General features: G+C 36.5%; 2 protein-coding genes across 2 annotated transcripts in view; both read right to left on the reverse strand.

Moving 5' to 3' along the window:
* Nucleotides 1–5,694: 5,694 nt before the first annotated feature.
* Nucleotides 5,695–11,456, reverse strand: klhdc7a (kelch domain containing 7A). Its single transcript, XM_015375319.1, has one exon. It carries the CDS (start codon nucleotides 11,329–11,331, stop codon nucleotides 9,106–9,108), a length of 2,226 nt encoding a protein of 741 aa, XP_015230805.1. The 5' UTR covers nucleotides 11,332–11,456; the 3' UTR covers nucleotides 5,695–9,105.
* A 2,851-nt stretch (nucleotides 11,457–14,307) lies between these two features.
* igsf21 (immunoglobin superfamily member 21) overlaps nucleotides 14,308–22,746 on the reverse strand; it is a 213,571-nt gene continuing 205,132 nt past the window's right edge. The window contains exons 9-10 of the mRNA XM_015375324.1: nucleotides 19,978–20,016; nucleotides 14,308–14,955 (exon numbers count right to left, since the gene is read on the reverse strand). Of these exons, the coding sequence (XP_015230810.1) occupies nucleotides 14,879–14,955; nucleotides 19,978–20,016 (116 nt within the window). The 3' untranslated portion in view covers nucleotides 14,308–14,878. The remainder of the gene's footprint in view (nucleotides 14,956–19,977; nucleotides 20,017–22,746) is intronic.

A 22,746-nucleotide genomic window follows, 5' to 3' on the forward strand; every position in this document is an offset into this window, starting at 1 on the left:
GATAGATAGATAGATAGATAGATAGATAGAGAATATTATTCGACAAACAGTGTCTTGAAAAACAATAAGCAAACCCATACATGTCTGCTTACTTAACGTCTTACTGTAAAAAGACAAAAGACTGTGTCCTCATAAACTGAAACAGGCTGAAGGGGACCAATGATTTTGGGATGAAGCTCAGGAGATCTTCAGCTCAGGAAGAACAATATATAGATTGTAAATCTATTAGTCATTACTTTCACAAATCTGGATTCACTTGAAGATTGCCCACGAGAGAGCCAAAAGGAGGCACTATGAGACCAAAATGATATGAAAAACTGAATGGACTAGGTTTGCAAAGCCTTAAAAAATTTCTGTGATGACTCATATTGATGGGAGTATCATCTTGAGATGCCTTTTTTCAGCAGTGACATGGACGATGGTCAAAATTAACTAAAATATCTGAAGAACCTAATCCAGTGCAATCTTGGTAGAAAATCTGTGAAAAGCTGCAAAGGGCCAAGCTCCACATTTCAGCAGGACAGTTAACCACAAATATATACAGCCAGAACTCTTATAAAATTGTTTAGATTAAAGCTTATTTATGAAAGGGGGGTGGGGTCAAGGTCCAGACCTAAAAAAGCAAATTCCTTCAAACTTGGATTTTACAAAAATAAGCAGAAATCATATTTCTATTAAATTCAATGTTTTTCCAAACACATATTAACAAGTGTTTCTCAATTATTCTTGAATTGTTTAGATTTAGTTCAAATTTATTACATTACATTTTCATACAGTTCATTAGTTTGGATAGCATTTTTTGTATATTTAGGATTGCTTGTTTGATTTCTAAGCTATCTTTGATCATTAAAAAAAACAACCATTTGAGATGGATGAAATACTTTTCACAGTAGTCTACAAAGTCTTACATAGTCAGCTAGGCAGTTGCATAGTTAGCTCATGCATATATATATATATATATATATATATATATATATATATATATATATATATATATATATATATATATATATATATATGATGAAGACTACATTTATTCTAATATGAGTATGAGTAATGTGTCTCAGACAAAATTCCAGTCTGTGATGCTTGGCACTTCCTCTGTGATTTTTACCAAGAGTAACTGAATGCTTTTTCAGCAACTGTGAAGGTTTTAAAGAGCAACCTCACAATGGTTGCTTTGTGTTAGGCTGCTCTACTTAGGGGAAGCAGAGGGACTCTCGGGGGTTTGCTGCAAACTCTGGGACAACCTCTGTCCAGATGCTGTTCTTAATTTTAAAACCTCTTGAATGTAAAGAAATGTATACACTTTATAAAATGTTCTCATCAAAGGTTTTTTCAAGTTATTCATTTTTCCATTACAGTTCATTGCATAATATATTTCTGTCTATATCACTGAAAGAGGCTCTAGCCCTAAAAACATATAGCACAAGACAGAAATATGAGTATGTATAAGAGGGTGCAGCCCATCCATTTATACCCAGGCTATCACTGCCATCTACAGATTTGTGGTGAAAGTTCAGATATAAGCTTTTCCGAACAGGCTTCATGAGGAAGTTTCAGGATTTTTTCCTTGTCACTCATACCCAACAATAAAAAGGCACCCTGCAGCAAAAGGATTTTGAAATGAACGAATTTCTCTTCAAACCAAGAGTATTAAAAAAGTGCTGAAATGCCTCAAACTGCAACTTTCCAAATATGTGTGAAAATCTTTCCACTGGAATGCAGCTCTATATAGGGTTCTCTAATACTGTGCTGTAGTTAACCCTGGAAAGCTGGGACTTATATGAACAACTGCAAGTAGTGTTACAAAACAGCCTTGCAATATATTATATATAGCAGAATAATTTTTTGCCTTGCATCAGGCTGTCAGAGATGTTCAGTTTTAAAATCAAAATCAGAATATATTGTCAGAGATATAGATAGGGAAAAAGTGTAAACAGGTAGATGAAGAAAAAGTTCCCTTGTGACTTACCCTCTGCAAAGCAGACCAGCTACACCATGGACACTTGCTCAACAATTTTAATAATTGGCTTTGCTCCTCCAGCAGCAGCCCTCATTTTTCTTGTAATTGGCCTTGTGTACTCTGACCGGATGAATTCAGATATTCCTCGGGGGGTTTCAAAGAGTGGTAAACTGCACAGCTCATGTTTGTTTGTTGGCATGGCAATTGTGGATCAGCAGGATTGGAGCTCATTGTGTTTCTTTAATGGTATTGTTTTTGATTAAAAAAAAGAATGTTTTTACTAGATACAAGAGTTTAAAAAAATCCAACTCTTTTATTATGCTACATGTTGCTGTCCTTCTTTTGTCCTCCAACGACTGATAAAACCAAGATGAGAGAAATTTCAGATAAGAAATCACGTCTACCAGAGCTGCACAGAGACACAAAGTCGTGTATTTCCCTTCTTTGATGTTGTCATACTAAACACACTCTCTCAGACAGAATAACCTTCAGTTTGACTTTACTAGTCAAGAATACTTTTTTCTTGTTTGTTTTTACCATATCTCTCTTTTGTTGTAAGTCTGTGCTTCCCCTGATGTCAATACTGGATACAATATTGTTTTAGCATAGGTCATCTGGTCAGCTACATCAATAGTTACATTTCTGGGCATGTGTATGTGTGTTTCTGATTTGGCATTGGAGTGAGGACCATTTTTTCAGTTTTGCCACCAAAGTGAGAACCATTTGTTCTAAACTGATGCTATTTTATTGGTCCTAACCTCCTATTTTGGGACAAAGATGTGAATTGAGTTTAGGTTAATAATAGGTATATATGTATATATTGGGTGCAATGCTTAGGGCTAGGGTTATTGCTACAGTATGGTTAGGGTATAGAAAGGGTTGAAATTGACTGAAAATCGTTTAAATTATCAATCATTATATACTTTCTTATTTTATCTTAGTTTTTAAAGTATTCCTAATTTTTTAATCCATCTCTATTTTTTCTCTCACTTTTTTTCTCATGTACAACACGTTGAATTGTCTTACCAATGAAATGTCCCATATAAATAAACTTACCTTTCCCTCCCAATGAGCTAGCTTCATTGTTCTTGTACATGGCAGGACTAGTGATATATTTCCTGCAAAGCTTTAAGTAAAATGAGTAGGTCAAAGATAACAAAATGTAAAGGTTGTATTACATGAAAAAGTCTGTGTTCTTAGTCAAAATCAAATGATTAAATTATTTATAGATATATTTATAGCATAAAAAATGCCTTGGAGAACTTTAACTTTGCCAAAAAAAGAAATTTCCAGTTCTGATGGAAATGATACCTAAGTGTGTTTTAAAAACGGCTTAAACTTTTTTTTTTAAAGAAGGAAAAAAAAAAGGCTTAAACTTACGAAACACACCTCCCATACAAACCCTTTTATCAGGGATTAGAACACAGCCACTGCTTTTAAATGTCAATAGTCATAAAGAATGCAATACATGACATGTCAACAGATCTGATATTTTTTGAAGATTTAATCAACCTATTTTTGTTTAGAAATGAATTTAAGTTAAATGATACAATGAATGAATAAGTCAATCATACATATTATGTTATTAATCTTTTAATAATTTTGAATTTTTCTTTTTTTCACAAGACAACAAGCCATGTCATACATTTCAAATGAAAAAAAAAACAAACGAAAAAAAAAAATAGTTCAAATGTACTTAAACTTGACTATGTAAAAAAATTATATGAAATCTATCCATCAGGGTGAAAAACATTTATTCAAAGATATTCAAACAGAGTTCAACTTTATGATGTTACTTCAGGTCAGTCTCCCATTTTACCTTGGGTATAACTGAAACATGCAACAACTAACTGTGTTGCTCTCTTCCCTTTCACACCTCTTAGCTAACAATTAGCCCCTGACCACAGGGACACTACTGGATGGCTGTAGGCCTGGAACGTGTCATTTCCTGTCTATGACTGTGACAGAGTTTAGGCTGGGTTCTAACAGAGCTGCAGTCAGAAAAGACAGCACAGGGGCTTCCCTGGCAACCATCCTGTGCCAAAGGCTGGCAGGGAGATAGGGCAGACATCTGCCATTCCCCTGCACTCAGGTCCTAATCTACCTAGTTCCTGCAGATGGCATATTTCAACTTGCCTTTATACCAGAGAAATCCTGCTGTGGCCATATTGTTTTGAGGTTGGATGGCAGGCTATTTTCTGCACAACTTGGATGCTTGTGTGTTTTCAGAGAAGAGCTCAAAAGGATCGCCCCACTGAGCTAAGGTCTTGCTATGGAAAGTGTCTCTTTTTGTCCAACATAGTGCCATGCACAAGGTTCTTATAAGCACACACTCCTAGAAAATGTTTAGGAGAAAAATGCTAGTTTTGAATTAAAAGATTTTGCCTTTGCTGTTTTACTGACAAATGACTCTTATTTTCTAAAACTCTTTGCTCCTCTAGTCATCTGATAAAATGCGATAACTGGTTTCCAGCAAATAAATCACAGGAATCTAATCTTTGTTTTTCTTTTGTAGATAGTAAATAAAATGAATTCTATATTCAATCTTCTTCAAGAGTTTATGAAAACCTGCTTTAATCCAACATTGGCCATCATAGAATTTGCCTTGAAGAATATCCAACACGGTGGCAATTATATCAATAAATAAGGTATTACTACAAAAAGGTAAACATAATGCCTCAACCCAAAGGTATGTATGCCTTTCTTTTTAAGATGTAAGACATCTCCCTCTGCCAACAGTAAACACAGCTTGCCTTATTTTTAGTGTTTGCTGTATCCATGGCAACAAAGCTTTAGCTTTATTCCTCTACTAAGGGATCACGCGGATAAATCTTCATGTTATCTTTTTGATTTAACAGCCTAGCAAAGGAGAGTCATCAGATTTACCTGTCTAAAAATATTTGACATCGGGTAAAGAATGGTATTATGTTTGATTTTACCCTAATGTTATGGGGAGTGTTGGCCTTGTGGTTAGAGCCTTGTGCTCTGAGAAGGTGTCAAGTACCAGGTAAAATCCACACAGCCTGCAATCTGGGTTCCTTAGCAAAACCCTTAACCCCACACTACTCCCCAGGTGCCGCAATTGGCAGCCTGCTGCTCCCCACAGGGATGGGTTCTATTCAAAGAGGGAATTTCTTTGCTTGTACTTGACATTGTAATGATGAAAAAGATTAATTCTCTCACTATTCTCTATTAAAAGGTATAAATGGACACGAACCAGAGGGGAAGGGGGGGAGAGGTATAGAAACAGAAAGTGTGATAAGGTAAGTCAATGCAACTACTGACCACTTGACCTATTGATTGCAGTAATTTGAAAGTGCAGGTTTATCTAAATATAATTGTCTTTTATCTGAAAATACTGATTATCTATTTTCAATTCAATTTATTTATAAAGTTATTTATATAGCGCTAATTTGCAACACATGTCATCTCAAGGCAATTTTCAGTTCACCAGATAATTTAGTCAAATTGATTCAAAGTTTTCTATCTAAGGAAAACCAGTTGATTGCATCGACTCATTGACTCGAAGGCAATTCCTCACACTAAGCATGCTTGTAGCGACAGTGGAGAGGGAAAAACTCCCTTTTAACAGGAAGAAACCTCCAGCAGAACCAGGCTCAGTGTGAGCGGCCATCTGCAGAGGCCGACTGGGGTTCAAGGAGACGGAAGCAGAGACACAAAAAGCAGCTGTAAAAGGCGGCCCCATCCAGGAAACACACAGCCAGGCAGACAAGCCCCGTGCCAGCTCCCATGTCAGAGGATGAAGAGAGCACATCCAGCCAGTCACAGTCAGAGAAACAGGACTACACTGGAAAACAGGCCAATCTAAAAAACAAAGTTGTTGATGGCTGCAGAATTTTGGTTTAGTTGGAGGCTTTTAACTGCAGTTTGGGGACTTCCTGATAGTAAAGAATTACAATATTCCACCCTTGAAGTAACAAATGCATCGACTAGTTTCTCAGCATCACCCCTGGACAGGATATTTCTAATGATTTTAATATTCCACAGATGAAAGAAGGAAATTCTAGAAACCTCTTTGATATACATAAATGACAGGTCATGATCACATATAACACCAAGAATTTTTACTTTATTATCTGAACTCAATTTATACCATCAAAATGAAGAGACTGACTAATCAGCTTCTTTTGAAACTAAATCATACTACTATGCCCTGATTGTTTTTGTATTATTTAGAACCTCAGTTAGCAGTATTACAATATATTGCGAGGTTATTCAGGAAGCTTGGTTCATCTAACATCATCTTAGTCTCCTACTAGGAAGGGCTCAAATAAAAGACTGATTGCATCAAGAAGAGGTTTAGCGATCGGCTGCTGTTTTAGAATTTCAGAGGAGAAATTACTTTAAAAATACGGTGCAACACTGTGGATCAATAGTGAAATGTGATCTTTGCTGATCTTAGAGCTGGGCTCATTTCTCTAGCCTCTATATATATCCCTCTTCCCTCATTGCTCTTTGCTGTCTGTGTGTGTTTATTCCTTCTGACATAGTTCACTCGGAAGCCAACAATAGCTAACAGCACCATCCATGTAGACCGCAGACCCCGGTGGGACTTTAATGCAGACGTCTTTGAGAGAAGACCTGCCCTGCTGAGAGCTGAGGTCAGCCCTTAACTGCTCATTCAGGGCATTAACATCAATTGAATAGCTGTCACAACTCTGTGAGTCAGGGTTTTCTTCTATAAATTGTAGAGTTTTGCATAATATTGATGGCTAAGATAAAGGCCTGTGATAAAACTCCTTGTCAAAGCAAGTTTCAGCTAAGACTCAGCAGACATGAAAAATCTGTTAAATCATCAGTACTAAAAGGCACTTAGAGGCTAGTTAGAGCAATTTGCTGGTGTCACATGGGAATCCTCTTGAGGAGTATTGAAAAAGAAGCAATCCTACCCTGCATATCTCAATCCCATGAGGCTTTGTGCATACAATATTTCTGTATATTGTTATTGAGGGACTTCCATACCGGATTATATTTCACTTTCACTCTTCACCATCTTCATAAGAGAGAAACTGAAATGAATATTCATATTTCTAATTCTGTGTTCCATAAAAAAAATGACATTGTTTTATAAGGATCAGATTCTTTTACGTTATGGTTAACAATGTGTATACAACCCTTTTTTAACTTTCTGCTACCTCCTTGTGTAGGCATGTAATTGTTTAGTCACTCTACTGCACAAATGTTCATATGTCCCATGTATGCATGTGTTATGGTAAACCTACAAAACTAGTCAAGCAAAGTACATGCTTGTTAACTTTCTAAACCACATGATGGTGCTATAGCAGCATATCACCCTCTGTCATTCAGGTATATAACTTCAGTTTGTAGTTTGAGAAAATTCCTTCGAAAATATTTTTTGTTTATATTAATGATGTTTAGATTCTTGTGTTAGATCTTTGTGTTTTGATAATATTTATGTTTTTTTCTCCAGTTTGAAGGCAAAAAACAAGCAAACCAAGAATACAAAAACGGCATTCTTGGTGGTAATCAGAGGTGGCAGAGAACCCCAAATTGTAATCAAGTTGGAGGAACAACTCTTTATTGTATTTTTCCTCAAGTAAGAGTAGAAAGAAGCCATCCGAGCCATTTTAGAAAACCATTTTCTAAAAAGCCTACTCATATTCTTAGTAACTCATCATAATGATTTACTGTTTTAAATGATGTAATAAGACAGATTAAATGTAGTTATCTGTAATCTCTGGTATTTGAAAGAGTATCATGAAATCATTAAAACAAACACATCTAATGTATTTCAAACAAATCCAAGCAGAAGAAACACTTTTTCAAATAAAGTTTCTTTTTAACATAAGAAAAACATAACTTCTTACAGTTTAAAATGTATATATGTTAAAAAGTGTAAAATATCCCAAGGGAAAATATTGTTTTATTTATTATTATTGGCTAAACCTCCAAATGTCATAACGGGTTTACCAGATATATAGTAAGCATATGTATTAAAAAGGAACTCTCATTTTGACATAAATAGGAAGTATATGTCTTTTTTTAAAGCACTTTTGTTGGAAACAAACTTGTTTGTTATTCAGTGAAGTTAGTCATGGTCGATGGAGTAGGCTAACATTTCTTTCAAGTAAGAGGAGCGATAATTTATGATATATAACTTATATAACTCAAATTAAAGTAAAACATATTATGAAGTAAAATAGTTCGTAAAATAGATTTTTTTTCATAAGGTTACTTAAGTAAATATAACCGAGTAAATGTAACTGGTTACTATCCACCTCTGGTGGTAAGTATTATCTATGGACTCATAAGTAGTAAAACATACTTTTGTATTTGTATTTGATGTTCATTAAAAATAGATTACATAGGAAAGATATCTGACTTTTATAAGAAAATTATTCTACTCATTGAGCCAACAGATTATTTTTAACGAAAGGATTGTTACGGCAATGACAAATACCTGCAAAATGCTAAATGTCACAGATTAAAATGTGAAAAAATGTTTTGCAAGCTAACAATTTATTTGCATGGCATACCCATTTACACTCTGTCATTTCTTTAAAGAGCAACTTTAGATAATTGCATTGTATCCAGACTAATGCATAAGATAAACCCATGGCTCACACAGATGAGCACAGAGGTAAATTATCAGTTTATTGCATAAACTATGAGTCTTCAAAATTAGATAACTAATTTACACTAGAATGTTTTCATGAATTACTTTTTTCAGTAAAGAGGTTAAGCATCTGGGATGGCATTAAACTACCAGAATGGGAGAAAGGAGTGGCAAATCAAAGCAGCAAACAATTAACATGGCAGCAAGTCCTGTGTAAATCTAAACAATCAGTAATCTGACTACCATTAAAAGTCTAATCTTTTTAATCTACTGCCAAGCACAGGACATAAAAAACACATATCTTTGTTTAATACCCAGTCCAAAAAAAATGTGGTTTATGAAACATTTGCATTGTGGCTTTATGACGATGGTATTAAAATATAATTTCATATAAATGGAAATGCAAGGTTTACAGATTTGTAATTAGTTGCAAGAAAATAAAATTCCCTCTGCCAGTTATTACCCATGTTTCAAACATCCTCTTATAGAAGTATTTAGCTGCTATAACATCTTATGAAAAATAAAAACATCTAAAACCTTTTTATACACTTGTCTGTCGAGGATTCATATCAGGTAGTGAAAGGACAAAGGGGAACAGTAAACCCTTGGCTTTAGAGAGGACACTCATCTCCTCATCTGCAAAAGCAGGAGAGATCTCATCAGCCTCGAATTTCATGGTGAAGTGTCGGCTGAGGCAGTAAACTGTTCCATCCATTGCGATACACTGGAAGGCCGGGCAATGAAGCAGTCGCTTTGAGCTGCACTCATACCAAAGTCGTGCAACTGTATGGTAGCGGTAAACACTGACTCCCAGCAGTGGGTTAACTTCAAATCGATAGAGAAATTTTCCCACAGCAACCATATCTATAGATTTGTCTTTGTTGCCCACTATAAGACTTGGCCTCCAGGTGTTTGTCTGGGGGTTGTAGCGAAGTAGCATATATCTAAGAGTACCCCCTGAAACAAAGAGCTCTCCACTGCACACAGTGACATGATGTGCAACAGCAAATGTATCATTAGGTAGTGGGGCCACAAATGTCCATCTGTCCTGTCGGGGGTCATAGCGCTCCACAGAGGAGAGACATTCCCCTCCAATGGCGTAGATGTAGCCCTCCAGTGCTGCCAGTTTGCAGCGGGGCCTGGCTTCATTCATAGGACTGATCTCTTTCCAAATAGATGTCAAAGGATTGTAGCAAAACACTCGCTTTGAGGGTATCATTTCTCTGTCACTGCCTTGACAACCTACTGCCACAAATAAGTAGTTATCCATTGTGCACATAGCACAGGCTTTAGAGATGACCTCCTGTGGGATAAGACAGAGAGAATGCCAGACGTCTTTGTAGTCATCATAATAGTACATTGCACTAGACATGTTCCTCAGCTCTGATTTTGCAGTCTGTCCTGCTGTATTTCTCAGCCAGTCCTGAGGGACCATATCTGCAACTATGACAAATCTTCGCCCTCTCATTCTCTGCCTCCTAATTCTTTCCCGCTCATTAGCCGTTAGCTGTCCATAAAGGGTGGGGTCCCTGAGCACCTGTAAGTAGTTGTCTGACATGACCTCCAGGGCAGCCTGATGAACAGATTTGTGGCCAGTTTTCTTGGCTTGATGGAGTATCTCTAAACAGTTACCAAGATCAAGATTACTTTTTAGAACTTCCAGATCTGTGCCAAGGAAGATTTCTGCTGGAAGTTGCATGAAAGAAGCACTATTCTCGACATCAACCTCTTTTTTATCTTTTGCGGTTTGAAGAAACACAGAGTCATTGCTTGATGGGGTCCTAGAGGGAGTCACTGGGGGTGAGTTTCTTGAAACCTGAAATGGAAAGGAAGTGGCCAACTGTCGTTCTGCAGACTCATAGCTTTCCTTGTATAGGCCTGAAGGCCTTTCGGGGTGCCTCAGGCTTCCTTCTGAAAAGTCCTCTGCAGCAGAGCTTGATGGAAGAACGAGATCACGCATAATGATAGGACTTCCAGATGAAGGAGAATCACTGAAGCTTATGTTTTCTTTTCTATAGGTCCTGTTTGTAACAGTGTTCCTCTCATAATGGGCAAGCAAAGGTTTTGAATCTTTAACTGAATGAGATTTGGACTCAACGTAATAGTCGTATATTTTCCCGTTTACAATCTTGTGTCCTGATCCATCCAGTACTACTGTGGCATCTTCTACCTTGATCTTTGCCTTAGAGAGGAAACTGGAGTAGACCCCCTGGTGCTCTAAGTCCTGCCTTAATTCTCTGCCAACACCCACACCACCCTCATGCTTTGTCCAAAAGCAAGGGGAGCGACGTCCAGTGATAGCTGTCATTCTATCATCTGTTGGATCATGGATCTCCAAAGCAGATTCAAATGCAATATTAGAACAGGAAATAGTTGGCAGATCCTTCTGAAGCATTTCCTTGTCCATGCATTTATTTTGATCAATATTTGATGGGCTACATACCTCCTTGCTCTTATCAACTTGTTGTAATGGAAATTTAACGTGTATTCCGTGGGTGCTGTCAGATTTCAAGTCATCAGTAGCTGAGTCATGCTTCCTCTCATCATCCTTGTCTTGAAAACACAACTTCTGTCGTGTCCTCTTGTATTCATGGCTGGCAGTATTCTGTATCTCTGTGTTTTCCCCACCACAGGGCGTGGTTTCTTTCACGTCTTTGGATCTGTAGAATCTGTAGGCCCAAGAAACCAATAACACAGCAGCTGCAGAGAAACTAAGTTTCAGCAGCAGCTGCATGTCAAACTGGTCACGCAGGTCTTCAATAGGCATAGCTGAAGAGCTATATGAGCAAAGCTCGGCTGACTAAGCCTCTTGAATAGTTATAGTCTAAATGCCCCAGCTGACTGAAGCTGTCTGGTTTCCATCGTAAAAGAGCTGTTGTGATCCAATGACTAAACCTCTGCCCAAAGGATCTAGTGTAAAATGATAGCTACAGAGGAGCAATTTGCATCCCTTGCTTTGCAGAGGCGGAGCGTTTTTATGCACCACCTCTTACTAGTCAGATGTACTTTCTATACCAATCCACGGAGTATCCAAATTCCAATGGGCAAATGTTTATTTTGTTTAACACGCTCTTGTTCTTCTTAAAACCACCCAAGTGTCACCTTAAAATGTTGATCTTTAACAAATTTAAAATTGTCTTTTGAAGTGCTGGATTAAACCCTTTGGGTGTTCAAATACCATTGAGTGGTTAATGAAATAATTTGCTTTGAAAAATTGTTAAATACATAAAATATATGGCTAGTACTCTAACCTCCTACTGTGTTTAGAGCTGCTGGAACAAAGCCTATTTGAATAAGGGGTGGAGAGTTATGATAGGTTGCATTTAGCAAATGCTTAATAACCAGGATATGTCTGTTTGCATAGCTATGACAGAGAGTAAAGGTTCCTCCCTGTGCCTGCAAAGATACTTAAACTACTATCTCAGAAAAGGGAACATAAAGAGAGATGGGAGGGCTGCAAAAAGGTAAATGTAACTTGGTCAGCAATTTAAAAACATCTGTCAGTTAGCCATGAGAATAGAAACACCATTAAACGAATTTCCATTGTGAAAGCTGCCGGTGCTTTTCCACTTGATGCAAACATGAATTTCTTTCATACATGAAACATGTCACTCACCACTTTGAAAGTGTGTCATCTGTGGTTTTTGATAACATACAAGAGCAAGCCTACAATCAGGAATAAAAACACAACAAAACAGTGTTTATTTTACCAGCTCTCTGTGGAGAATTATAAAGATCGCTATAAGGGATTCATTCAGAGGGTGTGTCAGGTGTCCTGTCAGCTGTGTGTGTGTTATGATCATCTGATAGCCAAGCCTGCTGACAAAAAAAGGAAAATGAAGTCTGCACGCATGTATGTCAGAAAAATTAACATATAGTCCAAGAAGGCAGCTTTTTATTCTCACTATAGCTACCAGCAGAAATAAAGCAAGAATGTGATTGTCATCAACAGGCTTTTGTATGTGAGAGACTTGGACTTCTCACTTACACCATCTGTTATAGTTGTTCCGAGGATGACAACATGAGAATATAAATTAAAAGATACATTTTAATTGGATCTTCCAGCTTTTTCCTGCAATTGCTACACTTGTCAGCATAGCTTGAAACAGATATGATGTCCCAGTTAACCATTGAGCTAAGCGTTGTTTTGGTAGGACTTTTCTGACAAACCAGTTAAATTAAAAAAAATTACAGAAGCCCTCAGGCTCAGATTATACACACAGTTTCCAACTGTCCATAACTCTACTAGGAAACAGCAAATATGGGATTAAATAGAACAACCTTCTCTCTAAGTGGCAGAAAAGTAATTTTGTTCAAAAATGTCACATTTATTGCCTGTTTGGTCTAAGTTCATGAAGAGGAGAGAAAAGGGAAAATTTTAAAAATAATTGCGGACAACAACTGTACAATCCTCATACACACACAGATAGACAGTTATAATGTGCTTCTTCTGCCAAGATGATCAAGTCAGGTCAAGACAATTTGCATATTCTAATGCGTTCATAAATTGAGCCATTTCCCCACCTTCAATATGAAGTTAGTGATAAATGCAAAGGAAAAGGCAGAAAATTGCATACTGAACAAAATTACAATGTAATAATTCTTCACAGTGGATAGACCAGAATTAGTGTCCTTTCACACCCTCAATAGTATAAAACAGGAAAATGTGTCTTGAAACTCTATGTTTTAATGTTTGTGTAATGTAGCAATAAAATCGGAATGCAGCTATATCCAATAGCTGTACTTTATATTCAACTAAATTTACCCCAATGCCCCCCACCCCACCCCACCCTCAATTTCTTAGCAAAGACTTAAGAAAATGTGAGGATATTATAGAATAAAACAAAAGGTCCATTTTAAAATAAGATGCTTTTCTATATAAGCAATAGATAAAACATCTCAATTTGCATGTTCTAATTTGCTGGGATAAACTGAAACTGATCATCCTGAATTCCAGTAACCTTTCCAGAATATGCAATGTTTCACATAATATATCTCTCAGAAACATGTCCAACACTTGCTCAGTTGTAAGTAAAGTCAAGGCTTGTGAGTTTATCATCTCTCCATTTTAATACAGGTGAAATGAAACAAATGCAACAACCCTGTTTACACAAGCTGCCTCTTGTGAGCTCCTCCCTGGAACGGCGGCTAAAATGATCCTACTTGATTGGTACTGTCTGGGGAAGAGTTACGCATTGTACACAATGTAGGTCACAAGTAAATAGCTGGGTTACAGGCTAGTGACAAAGAGCTGCAGTGCTGTCACTTGCAACACATGAAAAGGAGAACGAATCTTGAAAAGTCACATGCACCACAACCCCAGAAAACAGACATATGGACTTTTTTGTTATTTTTTTACCTCTGTCCATGGAGAACAGATTATTCATATAAAAAGCCAAAGTGACAAACAGAAAGGATGTATTTTCTTTCCTCTCAATCAAGAATTGTATCTGAAAGTTCAATGAAGTACAAACAAAGCTGGAGAAGCATACTCCAACAACCTCAGCACCCATTCCTCAACATCAACCATATAACTTCTTTAATTATTTTTAGTATTTACACTGTAGTACACAAAATACACTCAAAAAAGAGATTTCTCCAGTTCTGTCAATGTATTGAAATCTTCTTGTACATTCCAAGCCATCAGAAATATATATATTATATATATATATATATATATATATATATATATATATATATATATATATATATATATATATATATATATATATATATAGCTTTGTTGGACATCTGGAGGTCTGTTCTCCCATGACTTATCAGTTTGTTGCTAATCGGGTCCATTCCAGGAAATGTAATAGATGGGATTGGTTGATAGGATAGTGCAGTCAGTCAATGCCGGTTCCATTTGTCCACATTTCACTAAACACCAATAATATTGTTATTTATCAAAGAAAAAAGAAAAAAAAAAAGAAAGAAAAATAATTTTTTTTCATCTTCATTTTGAATCATCAGATTTTATTTTATCAACAGGCAGACGGGGGACAAGAAACAGAAAAAAAGGTAATAGGATGGAACTATATAGGACGCGGTAACTGTAGAGTTCTTTACTTTGTTCTTTTTGTATTATCTTGAATATAATTTGTAAAAAACAGTGAAGCACCTTCATGTGGTGGCACTGTTTCTTGTTTGACAGATGAAAAGAGTTGTCTGTTGATGACTTGAATAGGCTTGCAGGGTTCTGGAAAGTGTCAGAACTGTATGTGTGTTTTTCTGTAAGCATATTTGAATATTGGGTGCTGTATGGGCAAAATGTGTGTTGTGATGTGTGGCGAAAGGGTCTTGGGAAAGCAGTTTCACGTCAGTCCTGCTGTGACTGAAAGAACAAGTGCAAGCCACGTCAGTCCACACTTTTCTATGCGAGTGGCCTCATCTGCAAAAAAGGAAGAAAGAAAAAATAAATAAATAAGAAATTGATTCCTGTCAGGTTCTGTTGATAGTATTTAAATACATAAAGATTAATTTGATATGAAAAAAAAAAACTGTACACAGTAAATTCCACAGAGTTAAATATGCAGCGTCAAAGTTCATTGACTCCTTTAGTCAATGGCAGTGGCAGCCCACTGCTCCCCGAGGGGATGGGTTAAATGCAAAGGTAAATTTCCTCCAATGTGAGATAAATAAAAATCCAAATATTATTAATACATTTAACGCAGATTTAGAGGTGGACCAAATGCACTCAGATTGGTGTTAAATTTCACTCTTAAAGTGTTATTTTAAGAGTAAAAAATAGAAATTTAAAGTCAAACCTGTTTAAGAATGTGTTCTTAGTCCCCAATAAGACCATAGAGTGATGGGCAATTTGAATTTTAATTGCTAAATTTGATCGTTGTTACATTTAGAGAAATATTAGATAATATTTAAATCTAAGAACAGCATCTCAGCCACTAAAATTGTAGCCTCCTGTTTAGCTACACGTCACAAAACAGATATTATGCTCAAGAGAAAAAAAACATGTATAAGCATTGAAGTAACATTTCGAGAAAATTAAACTTTCGCAAAAATGTGTCTTCGAGATGGACCAGGACTCTAAGTCAAATATAGTAACAAAGTATTAGAGACAGTAGTTGCAGTTGTTCCCTCATTCAGGGATCAATATAGAAAGGCATAACCTGCATACAGGCTTATGTCAGACATCTTTCCTATCCAGGATTCAAAGGGACCCAGGATTCAAGAGACAATAAAAGAAAAACTTTTGACTAGCAATCCCAAAGCCCAGATGTCAATCCCATAGAAAATGTGTGGCTCAGATAATTTGTGACTCATTTCACCTGCCACAAAGTCACATTTACATTACAAAGACTTTTATTTCAGACAATTTAGAACTCTTTGCGGTTCAACCATTTTCCGTCATTTAGCTAAAACTTTGAAAACCTGTTAGTTTCTGCTTATCTAAGATATTCTTTTAGCCGATAATAATATGCTCTGCCAGATTCATTTTAAAGTTATCAGAAACAACCTCACTGAGCACTTCACTGAGTTCATGTGCACTGATCGACTACAGCTATGCAGCAGGAACAGCAGATAATCCGGCTTTTTAAAGCAATGCATATACTTTATATGTCAACGTGACGGCATATAATGTCTTGAAAAAGCACTGTGGTGGCCAATTAACACAGAAAAAAAGATATTGGAATTAAAACATTTTAGAACTTCAAAAAAATCCCACTTTATTCAGCGTACTCATATACAGTCCTGGTAAAGAGATTTTCAGTATCACTTATGCTTATAATTTAAAAGTAATATGAAGTGTTAATAGCATAGATTAGAAAAATTGCCCCCAAAATATAGATAAAATCCAACACCACTAAATCAGAATGGATGAGCCATTCTTGACTTTAGATCAAAAGACAGATTATATACATTCACAAGACATAAATCATAGGAAAACTGAGCTTTTTCTTGTGCATCATAGCGTTTTCTTTTTAAAATTCAGCTTCCTTAACTATAGGCACATCAGTTATTAAACTGCTCTGATTTATTCAGATTTTATGCACCTTACTAGGACATCTGGAGAATAAAATTGATGAACAGCTTTGATCATATCCATGTACTAAATTTATGATAGTGAGCTCTGAAAGGGACAGCAATACAACCATTTTTGAGCACAAAACACTCGTATAATGAAAAAAAGGGGTTTTGTGCGTCAATATTGAGTTGTAACAGCACTGGACATATTTTTTTTGCACTTAACTATACCTCAAATTTTACCATGTGGAATAAATTATATTTGTTATGGATTTTATTGGGTGCAGTTTACTGTTTTATATCTGCATGGGTGGTATAAGACTTTTATTGCTTCCTAAAGGATATCCTGCTTTGAAATTCAAGTTAGTGCAGCAGAAGGTTGGTTTTGTTTGTAGGTGTGTCTTTGTTGACATTAACTGTTTATTCAGATTGTGGCTGGGCTCTGGGTTTAGAACATTTGCAGTCACATTGTAAAAGGTGACAATGTTAGGGTGTGCCTGCTTTCTATATCATCTGGTACCGGTTAGACCTGTTATGGAAACAGGACAGTGCATCTGATCAATATATTTGTTAAGATATTTGCTAATGTTTAGCAAATGTTTAAAAGTTATCTGAGCTTTGTAACTATGACATGCGGAAATAAAAATGCAAGTTCTAGCCTTAGAGTGCATTTTATTTTTCTATTCACGTCATGAAACATTCAACAACAACTGGATCACTTTAACGACTACATTCTCTCATTAGGTAATGGGCTCATTCAAGCATGGGATCATCATCTGAGGTGCCCTTCCAGACTACGGTCATGGAGGGAAGTCAACCAGCCATTTGTTTTTCCTCGTCTTTTTGGCTCGGATCTCAGTGCATTTCTGCCAAATGGATTTCTCTAAGACCAGTGGGACAGCTGTCTGCAGGAAGATGTGGAGAAACTGCTTTATGTGCTTGACCTAAAATGCTAAAAGCAATATTTTCTCTTTCTTTATGCTAAATAAAAACAATCCAGAGGAAGCTTGTTATCTCAAAAAGTGGTAAGGACCTGTACACTTGTAACACCTGCAATCTGTTTCCTATTCCTAAAGTGTTCGAAAATGGGATTTGAATTTCAATTTTGCATGCCACTGCTCTGAATGCAGATCACATGATGACAACCTCCTGTGGTTACAATGTGGCTTAATTCTTGACTCAGAGAAACAGCATTTCCTTCTGGAGAGACTGTTAAAAAAATCAGTTCTTTATGGTTAAACGTTTGTCTTAGAGAACAGAATACACTACCTACAATGTCTTGACAACCTTTAACATTTTACTGTGGAGGTGGACAGAGCTACAGAAAAGATCTTCAGTTTCTCTTATCTAATAATTTTAGTTAATTGTTAAATAGCTCAGGTTGATAAGCTGCATCAGAGAATAGCATACTGGCAATCATTTAAAAATGTAATCATCAACACTAGTTTCTGCAAATTTATTTTATATAAAGCCTTGACCAACTTGTGGTTGGTGGTCCTTCCCATCAATCTGATAAGGATTAGAATATTCAGCCTTAATAACCTCTAGACGCTGTGTTGTACATCAATTTGACTTGCATGCAGGACACCTGTGTAAGCGCATTCTGACCCAATTCTGTCCCTGCTTTGACACACCTGTTTCTGTGCTTTCCGGAGCATTTGCATTTTTGGATTTGCATAAGATATGGCAGCCAGGGAAGAAGCAAAATAAAGATTAACTTTGAACAACAAATTGGTGTGGGATGCTCCAAGCATAAAGACAGTGATGCTGGAAAAGGAGTAAGTGAAAACTGCTGTTAAAATATACTATTCTCTGACCAAAGAGCACTCCTTTTACTATATACATGTAAAACTGTTCCTGCTGCAGACTGCTACAAAGTTACACACATACACTGGAGCTTAAACTGAAATAATCATGTCCTGAAATTAATTCTTCAGTCCATTAACAGCTTACTGCATCAAAAATCAAAGAAATAAAAGAGATTGAAAATGGCTTCATAGATCATTTATTTATTTGTTGATTGTAAATCACAATGAGTTATAAATTCTACTTGGCACAGACTGTAAAACAAACAAAAAATATTTATCAGTAATTATAAGCAACTTTTTCATGTAGAGTGTAGTGGCTTAAGATCTCATATGCTTAATGGTCTGAGAATATTTGTCTATATTATCTTTTTAAGCAAGAGTAAACAGTTAAAACCGGCTCAGTAAAACTTAGCTTGACCCATTAACCACAAAGCTGACTTGAAAAATTGAATAATTTTGATTTATCTTGGGGTTTCAAATTTCATAATCGTTGATGAATTACACATTTTTATCTCTAATTAGCTTTGTAACAGTTCCTGAAAATGTGCATGACTACTTTGCTGTCTCACTTTGATAACAGCTGTAGGGCCAAGAATCATGCCTAGTATGTGTCGACTGCACAGTCACTTCACAAACAAATGAATGCAGATTACATGCTGTTGACTAAAGACAAAATTCTAGCTGTGAGAGGGTTTTACAGTAAAGCTGAGATGTGGGTGGAAATGAGCTTTGCTAATCTCGATGAGCCATTAAAGAGTCTTTTGTTAAAGTTCACTCAGTTTTTCTTACCACTGTATCAGGGCTCTGATTGCTATCTCTATAGGGTCGCACTCTAATTTCCTTTTTAGTGAGTTGTGAACCACTTCATGTTTCAGAGGCCCATCTGTTAAGACTGAAAATTCTGGTTTCTTTTTCAGAGCTGAATGTTGTTTTTCTCTTTTCTTTTCTTTCTCCCTTTTTTTTTTCTTTTTTTTTTTTTACACCAAAGCATGATCTACACTTAAGTTCTGAGTGCATAAAAAAATAATTAAATATATGCATCAAATCAGAGTATGTGAGCTAGGGGGAGAAGTTGAACAAAAAATGCTGATGGAAGGGAATACAAAATAGGAAAAAAGTAAGATGGTGACAATAGGGCACAGCCAAATAGAAATGGTTGAAGCAGCAAAATCCTTTGTAGAAAGCAATGGGAGAACAAAAATGAGCACTTTTTAGAGTGGAAAAGAAAAGACAGGCAGATTGCAGTGGGAGACTGAGTGGAAGAGACAGTAAAATTAGATAGATGGAGAGCTGTTTCCACATCTCTGTGGCTTCTCCTTACAATCCCTCACTTTACATATGATAATCTGGCAAACCAGAAATGAGCGCCCCCCCCCGCTCCCTTCCACTGCACATATGAAACACCAATAATCTTGCACTTTTTCAACAGTGACATGCATAGTTAGTCACTGAAGGGGCCTTTTGCCCAATTGTGAACACTGTCAAACCGAAATCCTGTCTCAAATGCTCTCAAGCACCTTGTATTAGACAAACCATTTGTATTTTTGTTATCCTATTAAAAAAAAAGAACATATACTTACATAACACATTTTTTTTTAAGAGACGGCTGAATTACTTACTGTTTGGATTCTGCATGTTTTTCATCATGCTTGGGTTTTCTGTTGAAAAAAGAAATGAAACAATGAAAAACTGCAGCTGCTTTACAGATTATGTGGATTTTAATATAATGAAGAATGGAAATATCATCATTGTTAACAGAATTATAAAGAAAAAAAAAGTGAAACACGTATTACTTGACAGAGATTGTTTTTCTCTAATGGAACAGAATTTTAAGGTTATACAGTACAAGTACACGCTAAACGGCACATCGCTGATAAGAAAAGGCTAAAGCTGGTAAATGGACCTGGGAACACAAAGCTCTGCAGCAAAACAACCACAATACTTTTCAGGGAATAGAGAGGGAAGCGGAAAACAGCCAAGGGCCAACAGGTATGGGTAAGAGATTTGAGGTCCTTACATTTAATTGGCTGCATGTGTCTAACCTGAACAAAACACTGACAAAGTATTTTCAGTGTTCTCACAGGGATAAAGTAATTGCAAAAGGCGCAGCAGGAGGGTTAGCAGAGTGTTAGTAACCACTCTAATTCCACTCTGTGAGCTATTTATAGATCTTAAACTTTGCATGTAAGTAGATGAAAGGTACATGTAAAGCACAACGTGAAACTACTCTGGTCTCATTGGAGCCTCATAAACACAACGGTTCTTTAGAGAAACCTGGTGAAAATTAATGTACTCACATCCATGTGATTACTACATCCAGCAAAATTGCTTAAGTGTCTGTGTGGGTCTCTGCATCTGAGCACAGCTTGTGTCAATCTGAATAACTGTCACTCACGTGACCTGGTTAAAGATGTAGATTATTGTGTAAATCCTGCTTGCAGCTATGGAGCTTTAAAACTAAGCTTTTAAAAACATACATCTTTTATAAGATTGTGTATTTTCTTAAGACCCAGCAAAAATGAGCACAGTCCCCAAACTCTGGGGGGGTGGGGGGTAGTATGGATGTCTCATTCTAAGCTCACAGGGGATGGTGCCAAGGTCACTTAATCACCATTTACTTCCTCTAAGCGTTAGTGGAAGCAATCTACAAAGAGCAGACAGACAGATGGGCCATACTGTTCACATAGCCAATGACACTGGAGGATGCATCAGGGTGTTAAATAGACTTTATTGGCCTTCCTTGCAAACGGCTTCCTTAAAGTAGCTCTTTAACTTTTAAAGTGTATGCTTACTAGAGATGCTCTGCAGTTTGTGAATTTGCAAGACACTTCAAACTATACATTAGAATACCACTGGAAAAATAATTTATTTCATTAGCTTATTTGAAAAGGCAAAACTCATATACTGTATCACATAGTTCTGATAAACAGGGAATGATGATGTATATTTGGATATTTTACATGATTATGGGAAAAGGAAGGACTGTGAAATAAAACCAATTTAAATGTATATTTTTTATGCAGAAATGATGGCTTACTGAGAAGACTGTCTATGAACTGTACAGGAAATGTACTCACTGGTTAGGCTCCCTCTGCATTAAACATTACATCAAAGCACTGTGGCATGGAGACGTTCAGCCTGTGGCACTACTGAGATGTTTCCAGGGAGCCCACAGTAACTCAGGAGCTGTGCCTCTCCACTCTTCCTCTAAACTCTGGGAGGTGATTTCCAAATGAAATACAGCATGTACTCTCAGCTGAAAATATGAGTTTGGACCAGTGAGCATCAGTCCTGTACCCTTCTCCTCATTTTACTTCCAGGTGAGACAGTTGCCAAATTGTCTAGGGGTCACATTACACAAAGTTGCAACAAATGTCGCCTCTGTTAAGGATACATATGTGTTGTGCCTCTTGAAAAGCTGACCTGGCATTAGTACTGAACTTTATTTATCAAACTCTTAAATAGACGTGCTTTATTATCCTCATGAGGATGTTTTCCCTCAAGCTCGCTTCTTTAGAAAAAAAAAGTTTTTGTAGCTAATCATCCTTATCAACAATGAAGAACTTTAAAATACATGTTCCAAATTTGCACCCAGGGTATAATACATTTTTTGTTAAAAATAACATTCATGTAGTGTACTGTAGTCTGATAGAAGATAGAAGAAATTTCTACACAATAAATGCTTTATTAAGGCATATTCATATGAGCTTTGATATAACTGCCGTATGGCCATTCGAGATGGCTCTATTTAAAAGATAGGGCTGTTACTGAGCTGCACTTCTTAAAGGAGAGGGCGCAGAAAATACATAAGAGGTTCTGATTCTGTAGGATAATGTGCTAAATGTTACCTAAAAGAGACAAGGGAAAAATTCTATTATTGTACAGTTATCGATTTTGAAATATTAGGTAAAGTGGAAAGTGAAGATGGAGCCTATAATAGCTATCAAACAAGAAATATGCAGGGAAAAAAAAGTGACACTGCAAGCTCTTGCCTTTAGACAACGCTAGAGTGATTGAAATCAACTGAATTCAAGAAGGCTGTGACAGAGAGACTTTTAAGGAAATGTGCATCATAATTTAATATGACAAGGTAACACTGGAGTGTCATCAAGACTAAAAGAATATGTTTAATTCAAAAATGCAAACCCATTTTCTGAAAGTCTCCTGAGCAAAGTGTACCTAAGGCCAGCCTCATACTGACTACATTCAGTGTCTACTCCTACATCAGCTGCAAAAATGCGACACTCAGCATTGAAGAGTGCATTCAGACAGCATGCACTCTTATTTGCTAAGGAACCAAATCTGCTTCACCCTATCTAGGTCTGACGTGCTGCATGGCTCATCTTTTTTTTTTTTTTTATATTGACAAGTTCTGCTCTGTCATCCAT

Source organism: Cyprinodon variegatus, unplaced genomic scaffold, assembly GCF_000732505.1.
Source record: "Cyprinodon variegatus isolate N-32 unplaced genomic scaffold, C_variegatus-1.0 Scaffold117, whole genome shotgun sequence".
Taxonomy (NCBI): Eukaryota; Metazoa; Chordata; class Actinopteri; order Cyprinodontiformes; family Cyprinodontidae; genus Cyprinodon; species Cyprinodon variegatus.

Excerpts from the sequence above, each read along its gene's own strand:
- klhdc7a (XM_015375319.1), bottom strand. The coding sequence starts at position 11,331 with ATGCCTATTGAAGACCTGCGTGACCAGTTTGACATGCAGCTGCTGCTG.